Raw genomic sequence first — 20,350 nt, 5'->3', positions numbered from 1 at the left:
TGTAATGTTTTGAATGTAAAATTAATTTTTAATGTAATATAAAAAATGAAAAATAGGTGTTTGATTTGATATTTTTAGAGAAAAAATAAAATAGATGAATAGTAAAATTTGGATGAAATCTTATAAAAGAACATAAGTGTTTTTTGTATTTTTACTAAAACAAAAGTGAGTATTATCCAATTTACCCAATTTTAAATTTACTTGAATCGCGTATTAATAAAGAAGTAGATTTAGATATTCTAAAAGTAAAATGCACGGAATTGACTATTTTACCAAATACATCGATCTAATCTTGAGAAAATAAGTTTCCTTGGATTTCATCTTTATTAGTATCAATTTAATTCAATGAAATTGTTTGAATATAATACTTCGATTCTCATAAGATCAACAAATATTCTATAACCATCGATGCAAGTTCATAACTTATTACATATTTTGGTATGGTTACGATGGTGGTGGTGGTAGAGGTTGAACAACACAACCCTTCAAACAAACACATTGTAGCAAAGGCTCGACACACATGCCATGTTCGAACCCTTCTTTCTTACAACCCATGTTACATTTCTTGCTAAAATTGTTGTCGAGCCTACAAATTCCACGGAATGATTGACTTTGACGAGACGTGCATACCTTAGCTTCAACACAAACTAAGAAATATAGAAGAGGGAAAATTGTATATAAGTTGAAAGGTTTCATCATAAATTCATAAGCAGAAACAATGAAATAAAAATAAAAGATCTTGAAATATTTTTTTATTTTTACAAAAAAGTTATTGCTTTATGTCGAGGAAAACTTAAATACCGTGAAGCAAATTAGAAATGTTAGGGAAGAACTTATCTCAAAGATTTTTATAAGGTTCTATTGTTTTATCTTGTGATGATATATTGATGGTTTCATGAAGTGTTTAATTTAGATTAACTATATTGGGAATGATTATCTCGTATTTGTTATTATTATTATTATTATTATTATTATTATTAGCCTAGAAAGTTTTTAATGAATCAATTCATTTCATTTTATTACCGCAAGAATTTTTTTAAATATTGTTAATATATTTATAAAATCTTAAAGTTGAGAAATATATAATATATACACGCTTATACAATTTATAACAAATCTTTTTGGTGATACAATTTTCAATAAACATTAAAAAAAATACAACATATAATATATATACTTTATCTCCTAAATAAAAATCAGCAATTTAATAAAAAAAAATTATATTTAATATTTTCGACACTTTTCAAGACAACCATAAAAAAAAACATATGTAAACAAAAAAAAACACATACACACAATTAGAAAGATCACTAGTTTGATATTAACTAGATAATTCTAGAGAATCTCCGTATATATATAAAAAAAAACCTACATACTATACGTAGTGTTGCATATATATACATATAATATTTTTAAATCAAAAGAATTAAATCTAAAACAAAAAATTTCATACACCATAGTAAAGGAATTTTAGAAAAAAGAAAAGAAACAAAACAAAAAATTAGTGATATAACGAAACTAAGAATGTTTATTTCACTAAGAAGTAGCTACAACATATGGTTGTCGATCTAGTTTTTAAATTAGTTGCACATTGAAGCAATCAAATAAATATATTTGATCCTTTTGGGGATATATATGCATATATATTATTTAGTTTAACGATTTGGTGATAGGTTAAACCAACGCTAAATTGCCGGCCAAATCTAATAGTTTGAAAACTAGATTCAACAAAGCAAGTTATATTAGGCGAACCATGTGTGGTACCCATGACTGAAGGCGTTGGGGGCTTCATTTGATTCTTTGTCAAACAAAAATATATATTTACTGAGAAATGTAGATATTGAATACTACAACACTCAAATAAAATCCGAAATAAACAAACCTTTCTTTAGATGGATTTGAGAAAAATTAATTTGAGTTTGGTATTAAATGTATGATATTATATTTTGTGAGAGAAAAAAAAAATATTTTTTTCGGAAAACGCAGGGCCCAAATAGTAGAATCTTGGATTTAAAAAGTAAAAGAAATAAACCCAAGATACAATTTGCACGTGTACTTTGTATTGTAAAAATCAATATAAATATGAATTAATCCTAGAAAAATGAACAAGTTATATATATATATATATATATATCTTACATGAGAAGAAGCCCGCGAGAAAGATCCACAGCATCATAATTCTGTAGAGTTTCCACTCCATTTTATTTCTTTGAAATTTCTAAATATTTTCGAACTCTGGACTTATATATATATATATATATATATATATATATATCCATTCAAGGCTGTGTAGTTAAGAGAGAGTGTAATCACAACTAACAACCAACCATAGATATGACAACTTCCTTTCAACGTCCTCTTTATGTTTACAAGGAAAAAAACATTAAATAACGATAACTTGTAGTAATAAATTATATAGAAAAATGAAATAGCAAGTTTTCTAATTTCTTTAGGAGACTTGTGTACATCTTTTACTGATATTTTTGGAAATAAAGTAGTTGCCAAGTCGACGGATGTGGTGATTGATGAAATAAAAAAACACATTAATACTCAATTGTATAATATATATATATATATATATATACTACAAAAAAGTTAAAATTTAGTTAAAAAAAAGTTTTGCATAAAAGAAGTAATAAAATCATAGCAAAAAAAGATTTTTCCGCGAAATTTATTTTGTCGCCTATACCATGTTAGTAAAGGTCTTTTGCGAAAAATATAACTTTTGTAACAAAAGATAAATTTTTTGCAATGAAAGTTAATAAAAGAGATATAACTACAAAAATATCTGAAGCTCATTTTCAATAAAAATAAAATTCATAACAAAAGAGTTTTAACAATAAAATATATATGAATTTTTTAGTCAAATGATTTTAACTATGAAAAATAATTTTGCAGTTAAAACTCTTTTGATATGAAATAGAATTTTCTAGCAAAGAAATTTTAGCGACTAGTACATATTTTTTTTAGTGAAAAAATTAACTTTTGTTGCTAAATAACACGTTTTAACTACAAAAATATTTCGTAGTTACTGCATTACAATCCGGCCTTCAAGATTTTATGCACGAAGTGTCGCACCAATTGGCTGACATTCTCCGGCAGGCCGTTCATAATGAAATGGCCGCCGTTCGATATGAGAAGTCAAGGCAAGGTTTAGTGCTGAATGTGAATTCGTCGCCAATGGCCATACAACACCAAATGTCATTAGCGCCAATTCAAAATCTGGGGCATACCATTTCAGCAATACAATCTACTACAGGCCCGAGTTCTACGGTGTCGTCTACGCAGTCCCGAATGAAATGTTGCCAAATAATATGCTTCAACCTTCAGCGTCATCGGAAGTACGACCATTACAGTTTGGACAGGTGCAGATGCTCCGTCGGGAGTCGCCAAATAGAGTCGCGGGGCAAGCGGTGCAAAACATTCCGTACGGTGGGATTCCGATGTATGGTTCAGGGGGTAATGCCACAAATTCATTCATAGGACAGGGAGTTGTACCACAATAGCAAACACCCGGGAGGCAACGCCCATTTGAAGCTCCAGGCGGTTCCCAAATATATCCTCAATATCAAGAACAACAACCGCCAATGGGACAACAACCGCCAATGGGTCCGCCGGCTGGAGATTATAATGCCGCTGGTATAGCACTTCCAATGCATCCATTGCCACCCGTTGCCCCACTAGCGAATCTAGAGGCAATTGATCCACAGACATTAACAGAGGTTGTTCGAAGAGTTTTTGGACAACATTTACGCCCTTTAGATCGTCCATCATATCAACGACCATACCCCGATTGGGTATGAGCTACGATGTCATTGCCACACAATTTTAGAATTCCCAAGTTTATACTCTTTTCAGGCTTTTAGGACGGACGTTCTAGTGTGGAGCATATAAGCCATTTCACCGCACAATGCAGCAAAGCAGGCTATAATGGTTGGCATAAACTTCAGCTCTTCTCATTGTCGTTAACAGGTGCCGCATTTAGTTGGTATTCGGCACTACCGCCAAATTTTGTAAAATCTTGGCAAAATTTGGAAAGGACGTTCCATGACCGATTTTACAGTCCACCAGCTGAAGTTACATTGCTCAATCTGATGAGCTCAAGGCGAAAAATCGATGAGTCGTTGGCGGAGTACATTGAGTGTTTTCGGCAATTGAAAAGTCGTTGTAATATTCAAATTCTAGATGCTCAAGCGACGAACATAGCTGTGGAAAACATGCACCCGCAACTAAAAGACAAATTCGTGCTATAGGAATTCAGCGACTTTCAGCAGTTGGTTGTTCATGTTGTGGAACAAATGATAAAAGAGCGACAAGCTGCTCGGGTGATTCGAACCCGACCGGCGAATCAATCTGTTTTGATTATTGATGAGAAGACGGCTGATGAAAGTGCTATGGAGGAGGATGAACAACCAGAGTTGTGTGCCGCTGAATTGGTGCAAGGCAAGATGCATACTTGTCCTACGCTTCGGCTGGCCAAAGGAAAAGAGGTTAGTCCGAAGGTTACTTATTCATTCGACATTAGTAAGGTGGATCAAATTTTTGATTTCTTGTTGAAAGTCAAACAAATTAAGTTGAAGGATGGCTAGAACAAGGTTGTTACGGCTTGGATTTAGGCACGGCGCCGTCGGACTGCCATATCGCCTAGGCGACACGGCGCCCGAAATGGCGGCAATATGGCGATATGGCGACTTACCTATTATAAGTTTTTAATATTTAATTATAGAATATAAAATTATAACATCAAATCACTATATATCAAATAAAATATCAAAATACCAAAACATCAAAGTATTAAACATAACTATCAAAATACTAAAATACCAATAGTTTAATATATTAAAGTTTCAAAACACCAAAAAAAACCCTCAGTTTCTCAAATTTCACATCAATCTTCACTTTCATTGTTCATATTATCATCTTCATTCTCATCCACCAAATATCTGTTAGAAGAGCCACGGCGACGATCATACATGACAGGTGGACCTGAGGATTCACCAACACCTCTACTACGAATGTTGGAATTATTGAGATTACTTGAAGCACCTACGGCTTCATCAACATGATGCCATTCAAGATCTCCATCTTCATGAACCAAATATGGAGAATCATCAACCCATTCATTGTCCCATTGAAATTCTTCAAGAACTAAGGGACTAAAATTGCTTCCTTCTTCCCGTCGCTTTGGAAAGCGATGTTCAATCTTCCGATTATATTGAACATACACCAAATCATTTAGCCTTTTGTGCTCTAGTCTATTTCTTTTCTTAGTATGAATCTAAAAGAAAAAAAAAAACAAATTAACAAAAACTTTATATCAAAAACTAAAAATTATTACTAAAATATTAATATAAGTAAATTTCGAATGAATTTACTTACAAATTCAAATGTGCTCCAATTGCGCTCACAACCGGCAAAAGAGCAGCATAGACTAATAGTTCGTAGGGCAAGTAATCGAAGCTCTTCGTTGTCACCACTATATGCATCCCACCAATCAACTGATATATATATAATATATTAAATATTTGAAATTAAGTTTCATAGAAAATAAAAAATATATACGTTAAAAAAAACTTACGAGGACTCTTTTGCATTTGGTGTTTGATTGCCAATTGACGGCCAAAGCTTTCTTGTATTTTATCGTAATCATCTGCTTGACCACTAATCTTATCCGTCAACTCTTCATCTTTAACCATCTTTTCTAGAACATCATTAAACAATTGACGTTGCTTACGGGCAAATACGGGATCACTTCTTTTCAATTCAAAATATTTTGAAGGATTTAGGAATAGTGCAGCCCCATATAACTTCACCTCCATTTGATCTCTCCATCGATCCTCAATTATTTCCATCAACTTGGCCAACAATCTTGTTTTGTTTTTGCTCATAAAAGATTCAGTTATTTTCTTCTTCGCATGATTCATAGCCGAGGAAAGCTCGGGCATGGCTGGGTTTTCATCACCATCAACTAGCCTAAAAACAATCAAAAGAGGAAGTGTTGCACATAAATAATCTTCTACTTGATCCCAAAATTTTGATGAAAGAATGGTTTCCATCACTTTTTTCCCTTTTGACGTTTTCGACAGCTTATTATCACTCCAATAATCACTCACAAATAACCGCCTCAATTCATTCCTGTGTTTGTTCAAACTCTGCAAAGTGAGAAATGCAGTAGCAAATCTAGTAGTCGCTGGCCTCACCAGATCTCTGCCACCGGTCTTTTCCCTCATTGCACTTAGAAGTCTCCCATGTCGATAAATAAACGTGGTGACATCTCTAGCCTTTTGAATGTAGGGTTTAAATTCATTCATTTTTCCAATATCTTCTAGCATAAGATCGATACAATGGGCCGCACATGGTGTCCAAAAAAGACCAGGAATGCGCTGTTCTAATAGTCTTCCCGCTGCTTTATAATTTGCTCCATTATCCGTCACAATTTGCACAACATATTCCTTGTCAATTTCTTCAATTTTTTTTCTCAAGCAAATCAGCCAACATTCTTGCATCATGTGACTCCGCTGATGCATCAATAGACTCTAAGAAAAAATTTCCCTCTAGACTATTGACAAGAAAATTTATCAAGTGTCGTCCTCTTTTGTCTGTCCACCCATCTGACATAAGGGAACACACATACTGCTTTCAAGCTTCCATGTGCCTTTTTTTCAACTTATTTGTTACATCTATGGCATCCTCAAGATATAGTTCCCGCAACTCATGATAACTAGTAGGTTTTAAACCGGAACCATACTGTCCAACGGCCTCAATCATAATCTCGTAACTTCTTGATTTGAAAGCATTGAATGGAATGTCATTTTCGTAGAAAAAGTCGGCAATACGCCTTTTCACTTCTCTCGTTTCCTCTTTTCCTTTTGTAGAAGCTTCGATGGTTTTCTGAATATAACCCCCCATATGTCTTTCTTTAACAATCTCTTCAGGAGTCTTTCGAATCATTGCAGCAATTAACTTACTTTGTTTTTCAACTCTCGGAGGTTCAGAAAACTTCAGAGTTGATTGAGCCAACTTTCTTTTGCTACTTGTTCCTAAACTTGGACGCAAAAAAAAAGTGGGATGATGAATTTGTAACACCTAAATATTGATCCTCCTCTAATTCTTCATTGGCTTCATTATCCTCAAAACAATCAAACTCAGTAGTTCGTGAAGTTTTGTCCATCTCTTTTTTGCTCATAAATTGATGTATCTCCTTGCGAATTTCTTCCGTGGTGTTTGGACATTTGACAACATCACCATAGTTGCCAAGTAGATGTTGTTTCAGTCTTTTTACTCCCGAATGCATTTGCCTATGGCAAAGAGTGCACTCAATTAAATCTTTATTAGTCAAATCCGGCCAAAATCCATACTTCCATCCCGGATCCGATGATTTAGCTTTTCTTGCCGGATCTTTTGACAAATCTTGAATACTTTCGTTTTCAACCATAGAATTAAAACTAGTAAAAATAAAAAAATATATTAAAAAAAATACCATATTATCATGAAAAAAGAAATACATATAATAAACAATATAAAATCAAGATCATAATGTTTCAATAATAATCTCAATATAATAAAATATATTAAATAACTTAAGATATAAGATATAAATTATACAATACATAAAAAGAAAACAAAAAACAAAAGAAAAGAAAAGAAAAAGTACTATCACTGACACACCCACTACTAACTACACACGTAATATATAAATATATTATTATTTAACAAGTCAGGCACTCTCATCCATTCAATTCAACTTTCTTCCACCAGAATTTCTTTCCACCACCGAACAGTACAAACATAACAAAATGTAACTCAACTTACTTCGACGGTGAGGAAGGGAGACAGAACGACCGGCGGCAGCAGAGAAGGTAGAGGAGGCAACGCAACGACACAGGTAGGGTAGGAAAAAAAATACCTAAACTAGGTTTAGACTAAGTTATGTATTAGGGCTGGGTTTGTTTTAGGGCTGGGTCTTCTTGACCCACTGTTTGGGCCAACTCGAGTCGCCATTTGGCGTCTTTTGGCGAGATGGTGCCGCCTTGGCGACGACTGGACGCCGACCTCGCCAAATGGCGAGGCGATCTGTCCTGGCAATACTGATGCACTGCCAGGATGCCTAGGCATCGCCTAGGCGACGCCGTAACAACCATGGGCCTGAAGATTCCTGCGTTAGACGAGTTAAGAAGTCGAGTGTATTGTAAATGGCATAACTCTTACAGCCATTCGATTGGAAATTGTGTGGCATTTCTAAATGCTATACAACAAGTGTTGAAGAGAGGTCTTTTAAAGTTAGTTGAGCAGAAGGATATGAAAATCGATTCAAAACCTTTTCCTGCGGCTATAAATGTTATGTCGATAAAAGGTGGAGAGCAGCAGCGTAAATCTTTTTGTGAAAGGATAGGGAGTTAACAAACTGCGCAATTCAAAGGAAATCAATGGCAGCGATCTGGATCAGTGTTCCAACAACTTGGAAATTTTAAATGCAACAATGAAAAGGACGGTTCCTCAAAAAAGAGGCCGACGTTGAAGGATTGCTTGCGCCCATCATCAGCGGTTGTAGAAGTTGATGCCAAGAAGGGAAATACCTTTTGCAATGTCTCCACAGGTGATCGGGTAGTTATTCGTCCCCACACGATAAGGAAGCCTTCTATGGTACGATCAGTGGATGAATAAATTGTTAATCGTAAGGTGCGGGATATTCAGGGGCAAAGTATCTTGACTCGAACACAAAGAAGAAGGCGTCAAAGAGAGAATTTGGCTCAGAAATTTCAGGAGGCAATTTCAAAATAGAAATGAGAGACCGAATTGAGTAAACCAGCCGTGGTAGTTGAGAAGACATTTGGGAATGATAGCTCGCTTCGCAGTCAGCCAAATATTTCTGGAAAAGGAACTTGGCGGGCTTTTTTTGCTTCCAAGAAATGAATTGCCAACAAAAAAAAAAAAGGTGCAGCTTGTATCAACAGGAGAGCAATTGCCAACTCAAGTGACTCAAAATAATGTTGGAGAAGAGGCTTGGCGGGTCGTTGGCCACCAAGAAATTAAGCGTCAGCAACAAGAGGATCCCGTTGAGAAAAATGTTTGGTGGACTGCTCGTTGCAAAGATACAAGCTGCTAACGATAAGATACAAGGATTCTTCCAATAGGGGAGCAAATGCCGAGTAAAGAAACTCAAAATAATGCCGAAAAAGATTTGTGGCCGTCCGTTGGCCGCCAAGGAAGAAATCGCCAGTAACAGGGGATGCATGCTGCTTCAGTTGAAAAGCGATTTTTTATGCCGGTAGTTCAGAAATAGTTGCCAAGGAAGCCACAACTAGCAAAAATTCGAAGATGGGTGCCGATCAAGCGACAAAAATCCAACAAATCTGATGGCGTGCCTGGAAGACTTGGAAAATCTGTAGTGAGTGAGGATGATGATTTGGAAGAGGAAATTGAAGTTGATGAAGAAGCTATCGAGAGAGAAGTTGATGAGTTTTTTAGCATGATCAATCCCGACGAGGTAGATGTTTTGGGAATACTTTCATCTGAATTTCATCCCAAAAGCTCACAGCCTAACCGTTTGGATGGAGACGTGAGGTAGAAGAGGCAGAAGTGGCTGCTCTTATTGGTGATGATAATGTTTGTTCAAAAGTGTTGGCATTTCCAAAACCTTCCGATGAACAAAGTCAGCATCTTAAGCCTTTATATTTAAGGGCGGTGATCGATGGGCGCCCCATGGGAAGAGCGTTGGTTGATAGAGGGGCTTTTGCTAATGCTATACTGTTTTCAACCATTCGTAAGATTGAGAAGACGCAAGAAGATCTTATCCTAACCCAGATTCAAACAACTGGTTTTACTTGAAATGCACATAAACCATCCGGAGTGTTAAAAGTCGATGTAATAGTTAGGACAAAAACAATGCGATCAACTTTTATAGTTATTGAAGGAAAACCGGCTTACTCGGCGTTGTTAGGAAGAGATTGGATCCACACATGTAAGTGTGTGCCATCAACTTTACATCATAAAGTGCATTTTTGGGATGGAGAGACGGTTCAAACGGTTGACACTCAAGCCGATCCATTCGCCTCTGAATTGGCTCCCATGGATGTTCCTTATTATTTAACCGATTTGCAACCATTATCTAATGTGTTAAAAGATAATGTGCAAGGAGATGTCGAGTATGTTCTCATATCCGCTAGCTTTGAAATAAGGCCGCGGGTTGAGTGTCGGACAGCCCGAGTTGTTATTTAATGATGGCAATTGATGAAAAGACACTTGAGGATTTGAGCCGCTCCCGCCGGCACAGAGAAGAGCGCCAACATTTTAGGCGCAGGACCCTTTAGTGTAAGTGAATCTTGGAACGCCCGAAGAGCCGAGGACTACAAGAATCAGTGCACGACTTTCTGATCATGATCGTCTGAGAATGGAAAATTTGATTTTTTGGTATCGTGATTTTTTCGCTTGGGACTATTTGGAGATGCCGGGGTTGGCTAGGGAGTTGATTGAGCATCAATTGCCAATTTATTAAGTTATCGACCACACAAGCAGCTGCCTAGAAGGTATAATCCCGAATTGCTTTCGGCGATCAAGTCGAAAATTGAAAAACTATTGAGAACGGGGTTTATTCATACTAGCCACTATCCGAAATGGATATCAAACATTGTACCAGTTAAGAAGAAAAGTGGCGCAGTTCGAGTATGTATAGATTTTAGAAATCTTAATCTTGCGACGCCAAAGGATTATTACATTATGCCGGTCGCAAATATGTTAATTGATTCAGCGGAAAATCATGAGATATTATCGTTCATGGACGGTTATTCGGGTTACAACCAGATTTTTGTCGCCGAGGAAGATACCGCCAAGACAGCGTTCTGATGTCCAGAGACAATTGGTTTATTCGAGTGGGTTGTTATGTCTTTTGGTTTGAAAAATGCCGGGGCTACGTATCAGCGTGCCATGAACTTGATTTTCCATGATCTCATTGGCGGATGCATAGAAGTTTACATTGATGATGTGGTGGTGAAATCTGATAGGATGGCGATTCATTTGGAGCATCTGAAACAAGCATTTATGTGAATGAGACATCATCGGCTAAAAATGAACCCCGCAAAATGTGCTTTTGGTGTTTCGGCGGGAAACTTTTTGGGTTTTCTTATTCATGAGAAATGAATTGAAATTGATCGAAATAAAACAAGAGCCATCAGTGCAATAGATCCTTCAAAGTCGATTAAAGAGTTGCAAATTTTGATAGGAAAAATAAAATTTTTGAGGCAGATCATTGCAAACGCAACGGGAAAAATGAAGGCTTTCACAATGCTTTCGAAGGGAGGAAGGTCAGCTAAATTTATTTGGGGGCCAGAACAACAAATTGCGTTCAACGAGATGAAGAAAGTTATGTCCAGCCCTCTGATCTTAGTGTCACCGAAAAAATGCAGGCCTTTGAAGCTTTATGTCGCAGCGTCCGAGGAGACAATTGGCAGTTTGATGGCGCAAGATGACGATGAAGACAAAGAAAGAGTGATATACTACTTGAGCAAAACATTGAACGATGCGGAAGGGAGGTATTCTACTATAGAAAAATTGTGCTATTCGTTGTACTACGCATGTACAAAACACAAGTATTATCTTGTTCCGCATGATGTTTATGTCTTTTGCAAAGTCGATTTAATTAAGTATATGCTGAATCGCCCTGTTCTTAAGGGTCGTCTTGTGAAATGGTTTGTTCGATTAATGCCTTTTGAGTTGAAATATATGTCTTTGAAGACCGTCAAAGAACAGGACATTGCTGACTTTCTTGCTGAGCACTCGATTTCTAAATCAATAGAAGGCGCTAATGTTATTTTGTGGGGGCAGCTCTTTGGATTTTACAGTTTGATGGGTCGAGTGCTCATACATCGACAGGGATTGGCGTCGTGATATTTAGCCCTTGTGGCGAAGTTTGGAGGCATTTCCTTCGACTTCAACAAGCAAGCACGAATAATCAAGCTAAATATGAGGCTTTCATTTTTGGACTGCATATGTTGGCGATTCATGAGGCACGACAGGTATTGATTCAAGGCGATTCACAGTTGGTGATTAACCAACTTATCGGCAAATATGAATGTCGGGATCCAAATTTGTTACATTTGTAGGATGAGGCGCGAACTTTGTTACGTGAGTTTGATGATATCGTTATGTCACGTGTTAAGGCGAGGTAATGGTGAGGCAAATGATCTTGCGCAAGCCACGTCCGGCTATCCTGAGGCCGCTAAATCGGCAGGCCAACAATGGCAATTTTGTGCCAAGATGCAAGTCAGGGTCGTGATTTAGATTGGTGACAACCTTTTATACAATTTCTTGCCGATCCTTCCCGGGATGTGACTTCTGAAACTAAGCGCAAGTCCCTTAGGTATACATTAATCTCCGGAGAGTTATACCGACGAACTATTAGTGGGGTATTGTTGAAATGCCTAGATAAAAAGCAAGCGTTAAAGATAATGAGAGAGATACACGAAGGTATTTATGAAGCACATCGAGCAGGCCCACGCATGAAATGGTCATTGTTGTGGTATGGATATTTTTGGCCAAAGATGGGAGAAGATCGTGTTGCATATGCTCGGGGCTGCCAAGCTTGTCAAATGCATGGACCAATTCGTCAAGTGCCAGCTGAGGAGTTACATCCCATTATTAAGCTATGATCTTTTAGAGGTTGGGCGATGGATATCATTGGGAAGATTCATCCACTATCCTCGAAAATGTATGCGTTCATTCTTGTGGCGACGGATTATTTTACGAAGTGGGCAGAGGTTGCTTCATATTTTAGCATCACTCAAATGTATGTTATTCGGTTCATCAAAGAGCATATAATTAATCGCTTTGGGATTCCTCAAACGATTACGGCTGATCAATGGACAGTGTTCACATAAGAGCAAGTTAAAGCATTTGTGGCTCAAGACGGGATTAAACTTATTCATTCATCGTTGTATTATGCTCAGGCCAAGGGGCAAGCCGAGGCTACGAATAAGAGCTTGGGGATGATCATCAAAAAAATGCTGGAAGATAGCCCTCAGAAATAGTACGAAGTTTTATCCGAGGTGCTGTGGGCATATCGGAACACCAAGAACACTGCGACTGATTTTTCGCCCTTCCAATTGACATATGGACAGGATGCCGTGTTGCCAGTAGAGATCGGGGTTCCTTCTTTGCAGGTCGCTCAACAGCATGGATTGAGCATCAAAAATTATCATTGGGCATTGTACGATGAGCTCGATCAAGCAGAAGAGGAGAGATGGACTGCTTTTAAAAAATATTCGGGCACATAAAGCCAAGGTGGCACGGTGGTATAATAAGAAAGTTAAGGGCCGGTCATTTGCGATTGGTGACTTGGTTTTGGAATGTCTTTTGCCAATTGGGACAAAGGATCATCAAAAAGAAAATTGCTCGTTGAATTGGGAAGGTCCTTACGTGATTAGTGATATGCTACCGAATGGAGCGTATCGAATAATGTATCCCAATGGGTTGGAATTAAAAGGAGCTATGAACGCACGGTTTTTGAAACTGTATCACATGTCTTCTGGGTTTTGATTCGATCGTATTAGAGTTGGCTTAGAAATTGTGCTTGGTATTTAAGGAGTTGTGGTGAGTTGGAAAGAAAAGTTGGCGATAGGTGTCGTTTGTAGTTTCGAAGGCTGATCATTGCTAGTCGCTGATGGGAATGGTGGGTTTACAATTGTTTTGCCACAGTGAAATTGCGATAAAATGTTTTCCTAGATGGTAGGTGTTGTAGTGATTGAACGCCGCTTTAGGAAATTCATTTTCAACGATGGAATTTCACGTTATGGCTATCTCTATCAATTCTTCTTCACGTCCGTGAGTCAACTATCGTTACGCGAAAGACCGTATCATAATGATAGTTTTGTGCCAATAATTCATCTACTGCGGATCAAGATTGATCGATCCAGGTATGTATATTTCACAAAATTTACTTATTTGATTGATTAATATTTTGTGAAATATAGGGGATATTATGTTAGCGTATAAAAAAAATGTTTGGTGGGACAATTGGAAATTCGCAATGAGTTGGACAAAAAGGCAAACCAGATCGGAGAAAAATTGGTTCAAGACTTGAAGAGATATTTGAATTTGTAATTCAAATACCGAAATCATTTCAGCCCCCACTTTATATATGAACGGTTTTTTTTTGTGGTGATGAGAGGAAAATTTAGGAGTAATTAAAGACTTGGTAGTCTTGGCAAGAGGAATTAATTGGCCACTAAAAAAAATTAAATAAATTGCTAATGAATTATTAGTGGCCGATAAATAATCAAGACAAAAAAAAACATTTCAGCCATTTCTAGTTGCATTTCAAAAATAGAGTTCTGTAATAATCGATATAATCCATCCAATACAATTTATCGCTTTTTCTTGAGTTGATTTTAATTTATCTTTCCGGAACGCATATCACCGGGAGCTCGCATCGAGTTGCCCGGAAACCCACCATATCTTACAAACAAAAATTTTAAGGCCGAAATCAATTTCCAAGCCAACAGGTCCAAAACCATATCGGTGATTCTACTATACCGGTAATATCACTCTAATCGGTGATTCTACTACACCGGTGATATCACTCTAATTGAATATTATATCCTGTGCAAAACACTTTATAAAAATTTTATTTTTATGTTTTTGATAAATATCTTTATAAATTATAATTTTTTCACTTTTTGTATAATATAAAATTTTATTCTTTATAAAATGATATACATATTAATAAATCTTTTAAAAATTTTTCATAATCATCAAAACTTTAAAAAATTCAATTAAAATGAACATAATACATAAATTTTTTAATTTCATGTACAAAGTAAAATGTCCAGACCTTTTAAAATCGGACAAAATCAGACAAAATATTGTGTGGAGCAATAGTACAAGAAAAGCCAAATTTAAATATTTGAACAAAGAAAATCAATATTTTACACATTAGTACAATCTTACACAAAAAGATTACTCACTTGCAGACATAACATAAAAAGGACTTATCATATAGTCATTCGTACGAGTTGTCATATATACGTCTTAGATATCTATCATGATCATCCTGGTAGAATCAAGTACACTTATAAAAGCTTCTCTCATATAATATAATATATTATATTCATCCTGATATATCATCAAATTAATTAATTACCTTTATCAAGCAGCTGCAGCAGCAGGTTGATTGGGTATCGAGTCGTCTGGGCCAACCTCGTCAATTGGTGGCTGCTGCTTATGATGCTCAGTCGCCGATTGATACGCCATTGCCAATGCCAGCGCCTGCAATTAATAATAATAATAATATATAATATAAATACAATATTCCACGCACCCACCCAATATATATATATATATATATATATATACACGAGTGTCATTGTGATCGTGATCGCAATAAACACATCGATTAATGCCATAAATAATCCCAATTCAAAAATACATATAACGAAAATCATATAATCTTTCCTATTGATAGACTAGGCTACGGGAGAATGCTGACTCGTCAAATCAGCGCCTAACTTTGTTGTATATTTATTATCATATACTTCCTCCGTCCATTTTTTATTGTCCTAAAATATATTTACACAGTTCTAGTGATTATCTTTTTGTTATGAATTGACAAATTTGTCCTTAAGTGTATGGATGAATGAAGGTAAAAATGTAAAATTTGTGTTTAAAAAAAAAAAGAAATAGGACAGTAGTTATTGGACATCCCAAATAAAATAGTAGGACATTAGTCAGTGGACGAAGGAGTATTATATAGTGTAATTTTTCCTAAATGTGCATAAAAACCGGTCACTATTTATCTCAAACTCCGATACATTTTCAGTAACGATTGCAAGCTCCCATGTTATAAAAAATAAAAAATAAAAAAATAAAAAAGTTAAGTTAGTTAAAGAGTAAGACTTACAATGTGATCGTGTTCCGGTGGAGCATAAATTCCAGTGTTCACGGTCGTTCTCCTTCGGGTAGAGTCTGCTGCATTGGATATTTTCTTGAATCCAGTTGGTACTACAATTACAGGCATCCCCACAAGATTGCCGATGCTGATCTTCTCCCAATCTGTTGCATTTCCAACAAATGCATCCACACTAAACCCCTCCCGCACCTCCCGAATCAGTTTTCCTCGTGCTCTTTGCGCCTGCCATGAGTCTCTCTCTACTTATTGACATCTCAACCAAGAACACAACATAATCGATCAAATCTGCGCAAATATATATATATATATATATATATTATAACATACTTGAACATAATCAACAGCAGGTATAACACGGGCTCGGCGAAGTTCCACTGGCCATTGATCTTGAGCTTCGTATTCGTCATCCTGGCCTGAACGCTGCCACTCGTCAAAGTGAGCCAACGTGTCGACATCCATCGTGAACTCCAGGATGCCTTGAGCAGTATCCACTGTGTAATTCAGCTTAAAAGGAGCCATCTTGACCCCTTTCGATTGAAGAATTTGGACAACCTGAACTCAAGTCGAGGGTACCACACATCAAGTTGTGCCACTTTGCTTATTACAACATTACATTGTTATCAAACAGACAAGTTGTGGGTTCACTTACTTCCATCTCAGCATCTTCAAGGTACCCTACTTTCAGCTTTGTTATATCGACAGCAAATGGATCAGAAAGAGGGATGTTTCTCGACGAAAGATCATCTGGATCCTTTCCCCGTATCACATCCAGAATTATTGCACAATCTGCAGCACTTCTACACATAGGTCCGAGTTTGTCCTACCAAGTATACAGCATCCTTTCAGTTTTAGTTCCCGTCAAAATTTTTCATAGTAAACAATCCCAAAAGGTTAAATCGTGGCACTTATGAGTCTCACAAGATTCTCGGTTCAACGACTTTTTTAAACATTTGAATTTCATCAAAAACGCGAATCAACATGTTCAAGACTCAATCAATCATCCCCAGTGGGGCAGATATGAGAAATTTACCAAACTATGCGATAAGCTCATGACACCAGTTCGACCAACCATTCCAAATGTTGGACGCAGGGCAGTCACACCACAGCGAGCACCGGGATAAATCAATGATCCAGAAGTTTCTGACCCTATCGCAAAGGGAACCATACCTGCATAATACCAAATGTGCAACCACTCAGCCCTGTTTTAATTGTATAACCTCATTGCCGTAGACAAAACACAGATTTTTGGACCCTGGTTGTAAAGAATGGTAACTAAGATATGCACCATACCTGCGGAGGTACTGGAAGCTGGTCCAGCAGATGAACCTGTAGAAAATTCCTCAATATTCCAAGGATTCCGGGTTCGACCACCAAACCAGATGTCATCATATGCAAGCGAACCTGTCACGAGCTTTGCAAGAAGAACTGCCCCAGCAGACTTTAGCCTGAATCGATTAGCAAATGCACAAGTATATCTACATCAATATGAGGGCCCCAAATTGGCTGAAAATATTCCATCACCTCATTTGCGGCTAGACATTCATTCTCCATATGTTCTCCATATTGGATTGTAATTAAAAATAATAAATAAAGACAAGCACACACACAATGATATCAATGTGACTTTAAACCTTTCTGTATTTTTGGCTTACAATATTCCAAGTACCTTTTGTAAACCCATGCTTCGGTGTCAAGAACATGATCTTTGTATAGATTTGAGCCCCAAGTCGTCTTGTATCCGGGTACTGCAATTGTATCCTTCAGACCATATGGAATTCCATGGAGTGGACCTAAATGAAGTCATAATCACAAATCTGGTTTCTAGTGTTCTATCAAGACAAGTAGTAACAATATAAATCAACATGTTGTCTAGATGATTATGAGTTAATTACTTGAGGAAGTTCTGTTGCCTAATTGTTCTTGGGGGGGGGGGGGGGGGGGGGGGGGGGGGGGGGTGTGGAGGGAAGAGAAATGCTTACCTAAATAGATCCCTTTTGCAAGTAGTTCATCAGCCCGTGTTGCTTGCTCGTATGCTAATTCTTCCGTTATAGTCACTACAGACTCGAGGATTGGACCATATCTATTGCAATGCAAATGATGGACGTACCAATAAAGTTACATTACTATACTATAAACCTTAGCTTCAATCTTATATGCATTCAATGACAACACAATAATTTCTATCAAATCAAAACTAATTTTACTATTCAAGACAGTTCAAGCAGATAGGCATAATACCTCTTCAATCTATTCAGAAAGATGCGTGCAAGCTCCACCGATGTAATCTGTTTGGACTTCATCAGTTCCCCCAGTTCAAGAATCTGATTCAACATATGAAAAATGAAATAACGGATCAATCACAAGTAATGAGCATTTTCCAATTGTATCTGTAGCAATTGCTTACACTCATAAAAGCAGTTTCATTGTCGTTACTCGGCCTCTGTACACCTGATAGATGGGGATATTTAAATCCTTTCGGGGCATCCGGAACATCGTTGTGATTCCACGTGGAAGTGAAGGCCAGACAAGATGGATTTTCTAATCCTCCATTGACTGAGGCAACGAGTTTCCGATTCGATCTCATTATAGGAATGTTGGATTCCCTGGCTCCTTTTTCAATCTCCAACATCTACCAACCAAGTGAGATAAAACATTTAGCTCTAACTTCATCACATCACAGCCATGAAAATGAATACTCAATAGGTTAGGTACCTTGGCATTGGAGAAGAAATCCGCATCCAACATTTGAAAACCAGCACGCAACGAATAATCATGATCCATCTTTACAGAACACTTTGTATCGTTACGATGATGATGCGCACTGCCCTGGCATGGCATGGCATACACACAAAAACAAAATATGTCAAGAGAGGAACAACATCATCAGCAATATGTCAGACAGACATGCATTACCTCGACTTAAGTGACCAGGAATAACTCCTCACTCTCCGAAGAAATTCGTTCCATAATTTTTCATAGGTTTTACTAACCTGTTTTAAATTTGTTAGACCATATATAAGTATATGCATGTACAGACGCACAATCGATTATGTTTAGAGTGAGTTTAGGCTTCATCGAAATCGGAGTTGGAAATGGAAATGGATGAAATCAAATTAATGTGCGCAAATCGCACAGATTTGGCAGTTCTATTCTAATTATCGCAACACTTAAAATCACGCTGTTCAACAAGAATTAATCCAGAATCCCCAAATTTTCGAATCCGCACAAAGAACCAGCGAAACATTTGAGATTATTGAACACAAGTGTGCGCGTGATTTCAAAAATAGCAAGCAAAATATTGGAACAGGAGAGAACGCTATGCCGTACCATACCGTACCGTGAGAAGAGGGAGCAGCAGAATCTGTAGCAACGATCGATTCGAGTTCCTGCGACAGAATCGGAGAATTGCAAGAGTGCTGTTGAAGAGGAGAAGCAGCAGGAGGAAGAGGGAACGTGGCGAGTGGGGGCAGCGTGTGGGACACGTGGCGGATATCGAAATCGCCATTTGTAGAAACTGATCCGGAGGCGCTGGGGTTCAGATCTAGGCAACTCCACTACTGAACTGCACTGATCGATGAACATGAACGTGAACACGAACTGAATAACCACATCACAATTTATTAACTTACTTATTTCGCCGTGCTTGTGGTCACTCTCAAGTCGTCTGCTGCTTGGTTCGGTATACGTCAATTACATGTGTTTTTTCCGTGTTGTCTTTGCTCACTGATAAATTACAGTACTAGTAGGGTGTGTTTGTCTGGGGAATTGGATTAGATTTTTATTATTCATTCCATTTTTTTCTCCAAAAATATCAAATCAAATACTTATTTTTATCTATTTTTTATTTTTATATTATACTAAAAATAAATTTTACATTCAAAAGATCACATAACACCTATTTATTTCACATCATACAATTATTCAAATTTAAAATTTTTACTATTCAAATCTCAACTCAAAATCCAAAATCCCAAACAAACACCCTAGTGTTTTGATGGATACTTTTTTAATAAATAAAAAATATATAAATATTTTAAGAGAAATATTCATAAAGTATATGTTATAGTCATTATCTTTACTTATTATTTCTTTTATTTTTTATCAATATTATATTTATTTGAACATTCAAATTATTTTATTTTTTTATCCATTATAGTAAATTACATCTAACATATTCATTTTATTATTTTATAAATTCACAATAATTTATTTATGTATACATATTTCTATATAATTTTATTATCTAATAATATTTTGAATATTATATTTTAACTTTTAAAATATTAATTTATATAAATTTTAGAAATTACAATTATTCAAAATAAACATACGTATTAATTAAAAATAGCATAAAAATAATCAAAATATAATATAAACTCATATAATAAATATATTAACAATATAACTTAAGAATTATTATTTTTATAATCAAATCGTGTCCAATAATTTAAT

At 36.5% G+C, this 20,350-nt stretch overlaps 4 protein-coding genes across 11 annotated transcripts; 2 read left to right on the top strand and 2 right to left on the bottom strand.

Annotated features, from left to right (window-relative positions):
• Nucleotides 1-626: 626 nt before the first annotated feature.
• Nucleotides 627-19,529, bottom strand: LOC127254857 (uncharacterized). 8 transcript variants are annotated; one of them, XM_051280174.1, is made up of 14 exons: nt 19,226-19,529; nt 18,812-18,888; nt 18,611-18,719; nt 18,303-18,527; nt 18,137-18,219; nt 17,878-17,978; nt 17,565-17,688; nt 17,189-17,343; nt 16,929-17,065; nt 16,548-16,718; nt 16,226-16,450; nt 15,890-16,120; nt 15,134-15,258; nt 627-647 (listed from the first exon to the last, which is right to left on the bottom strand). In XM_051280174.1, the coding sequence occupies exons 1-13, from the start codon at nt 19,478-19,480 to the stop codon at nt 15,139-15,141; spliced, it is 2,013 nt and encodes a 670-aa protein (XP_051136131.1). In that variant the 5' UTR covers nt 19,481-19,529; the 3' UTR covers nt 627-647; nt 15,134-15,138. The 8 variants fall into 8 exon arrangements, with proteins under 8 accessions (XP_051136131.1, XP_051136130.1, XP_051136129.1 ...); XM_051280173.1 differs by lacking the exon at nt 627-647 and adding an exon at nt 14,872-15,043; XM_051280172.1 differs by lacking the exon at nt 627-647 and having other exon boundaries at nt 14,872-15,258; nt 19,226-19,528.
• LOC127254393 (uncharacterized) lies at nt 3,606-4,589 on the top strand. Its single transcript, XM_051279485.1, has 3 exons — nt 3,606-3,797; nt 3,867-4,208; nt 4,254-4,589. The coding sequence occupies exons 1-3, from the start codon at nt 3,606-3,608 to the stop codon at nt 4,587-4,589; spliced, it is 870 nt and encodes a 289-aa protein (XP_051135442.1).
• On the bottom strand, nt 4,889-6,527 carry LOC127254392 (uncharacterized). The gene is made up of 2 exons (XM_051279484.1): nt 5,610-6,527; nt 4,889-5,278 (listed from the first exon to the last, which is right to left on the bottom strand). Exons 1-2 carry the CDS (start codon nt 6,525-6,527, stop codon nt 4,889-4,891), a joined length of 1,308 nt encoding a protein of 435 aa, XP_051135441.1.
• On the top strand, nt 11,266-13,268 carry LOC127254391 (uncharacterized). The gene is made up of 5 exons (XM_051279483.1): nt 11,266-11,794; nt 11,869-12,011; nt 12,099-12,160; nt 12,537-12,654; nt 13,113-13,268. The coding sequence occupies exons 1-5, from the start codon at nt 11,266-11,268 to the stop codon at nt 13,266-13,268; spliced, it is 1,008 nt and encodes a 335-aa protein (XP_051135440.1).
• Nucleotides 19,530-20,350: the final 821 nt, after the last annotated feature.

This window comes from Andrographis paniculata, unplaced genomic scaffold (genome assembly GCF_009805555.1).
Source record: "Andrographis paniculata isolate CXL003 unplaced genomic scaffold, ASM980555v1 Contig52END, whole genome shotgun sequence".
Classification (NCBI taxonomy): domain Eukaryota; kingdom Viridiplantae; phylum Streptophyta; class Magnoliopsida; order Lamiales; family Acanthaceae; genus Andrographis; species Andrographis paniculata.
Note: the sequence above shows the minus strand (reverse complement) of the source record. Positions and strands in the feature narration are given on the sequence as shown.

Bases quoted from the DNA above. Each gene is read 5' to 3' on its own strand.
- LOC127254393 (XM_051279485.1), top strand. From the start codon at position 3,606: ATGGGTCCGCCGGCTGGAGATTATAATGCCGCTGGTATAGCACTTCCA. The intron at 3,798-3,866 runs GTATGAGCTACG...TCAGGCTTTTAG, and splicing joins AACGACCATACCCCGATTGG to GACGGACGTTCTAGTGTGGA. The intron at 4,209-4,253 runs GTGGAAAACATG...TTCGTGCTATAG, and splicing joins CTCAAGCGACGAACATAGCT to GAATTCAGCGACTTTCAGCA.
- LOC127254392 (XM_051279484.1), bottom strand. From the start codon at position 6,527: ATGCATCAGCGGAGTCACATGATGCAAGAATGTTGGCTGATTTGCTTG. The intron at 5,279-5,609 runs GCAATCAAACAC...TTTTTCTTTTAG, and splicing joins AAAGCTTTGGCCGTCAATTG to ATTCATACTAAGAAAAGAAA.
- LOC127254391 (XM_051279483.1), top strand. From the start codon at position 11,266: ATGAAGGCTTTCACAATGCTTTCGAAGGGAGGAAGGTCAGCTAAATTT. The intron at 11,795-11,868 runs GCGCTAATGTTA...ATACATCGACAG, and splicing joins GATTTCTAAATCAATAGAAG to GGATTGGCGTCGTGATATTT. The intron at 12,655-13,112 runs GTTGGGCGATGG...ACATATGGACAG, and splicing joins TAAGCTATGATCTTTTAGAG to GATGCCGTGTTGCCAGTAGA.
- LOC127254857 (XM_051280174.1), bottom strand. From the start codon at position 19,480: ATGTTCATCGATCAGTGCAGTTCAGTAGTGGAGTTGCCTAGATCTGAA. The intron at 18,720-18,811 runs GTAATGCATGTC...ATGCCAGGGCAG, and splicing joins TCCTGGTCACTTAAGTCGAG to TGCGCATCATCATCGTAACG. The intron at 16,121-16,225 runs GTATGTTATAAT...GACTCATGGCAG, and splicing joins CTGCTGTTGATTATGTTCAA to GCGCAAAGAGCACGAGGAAA.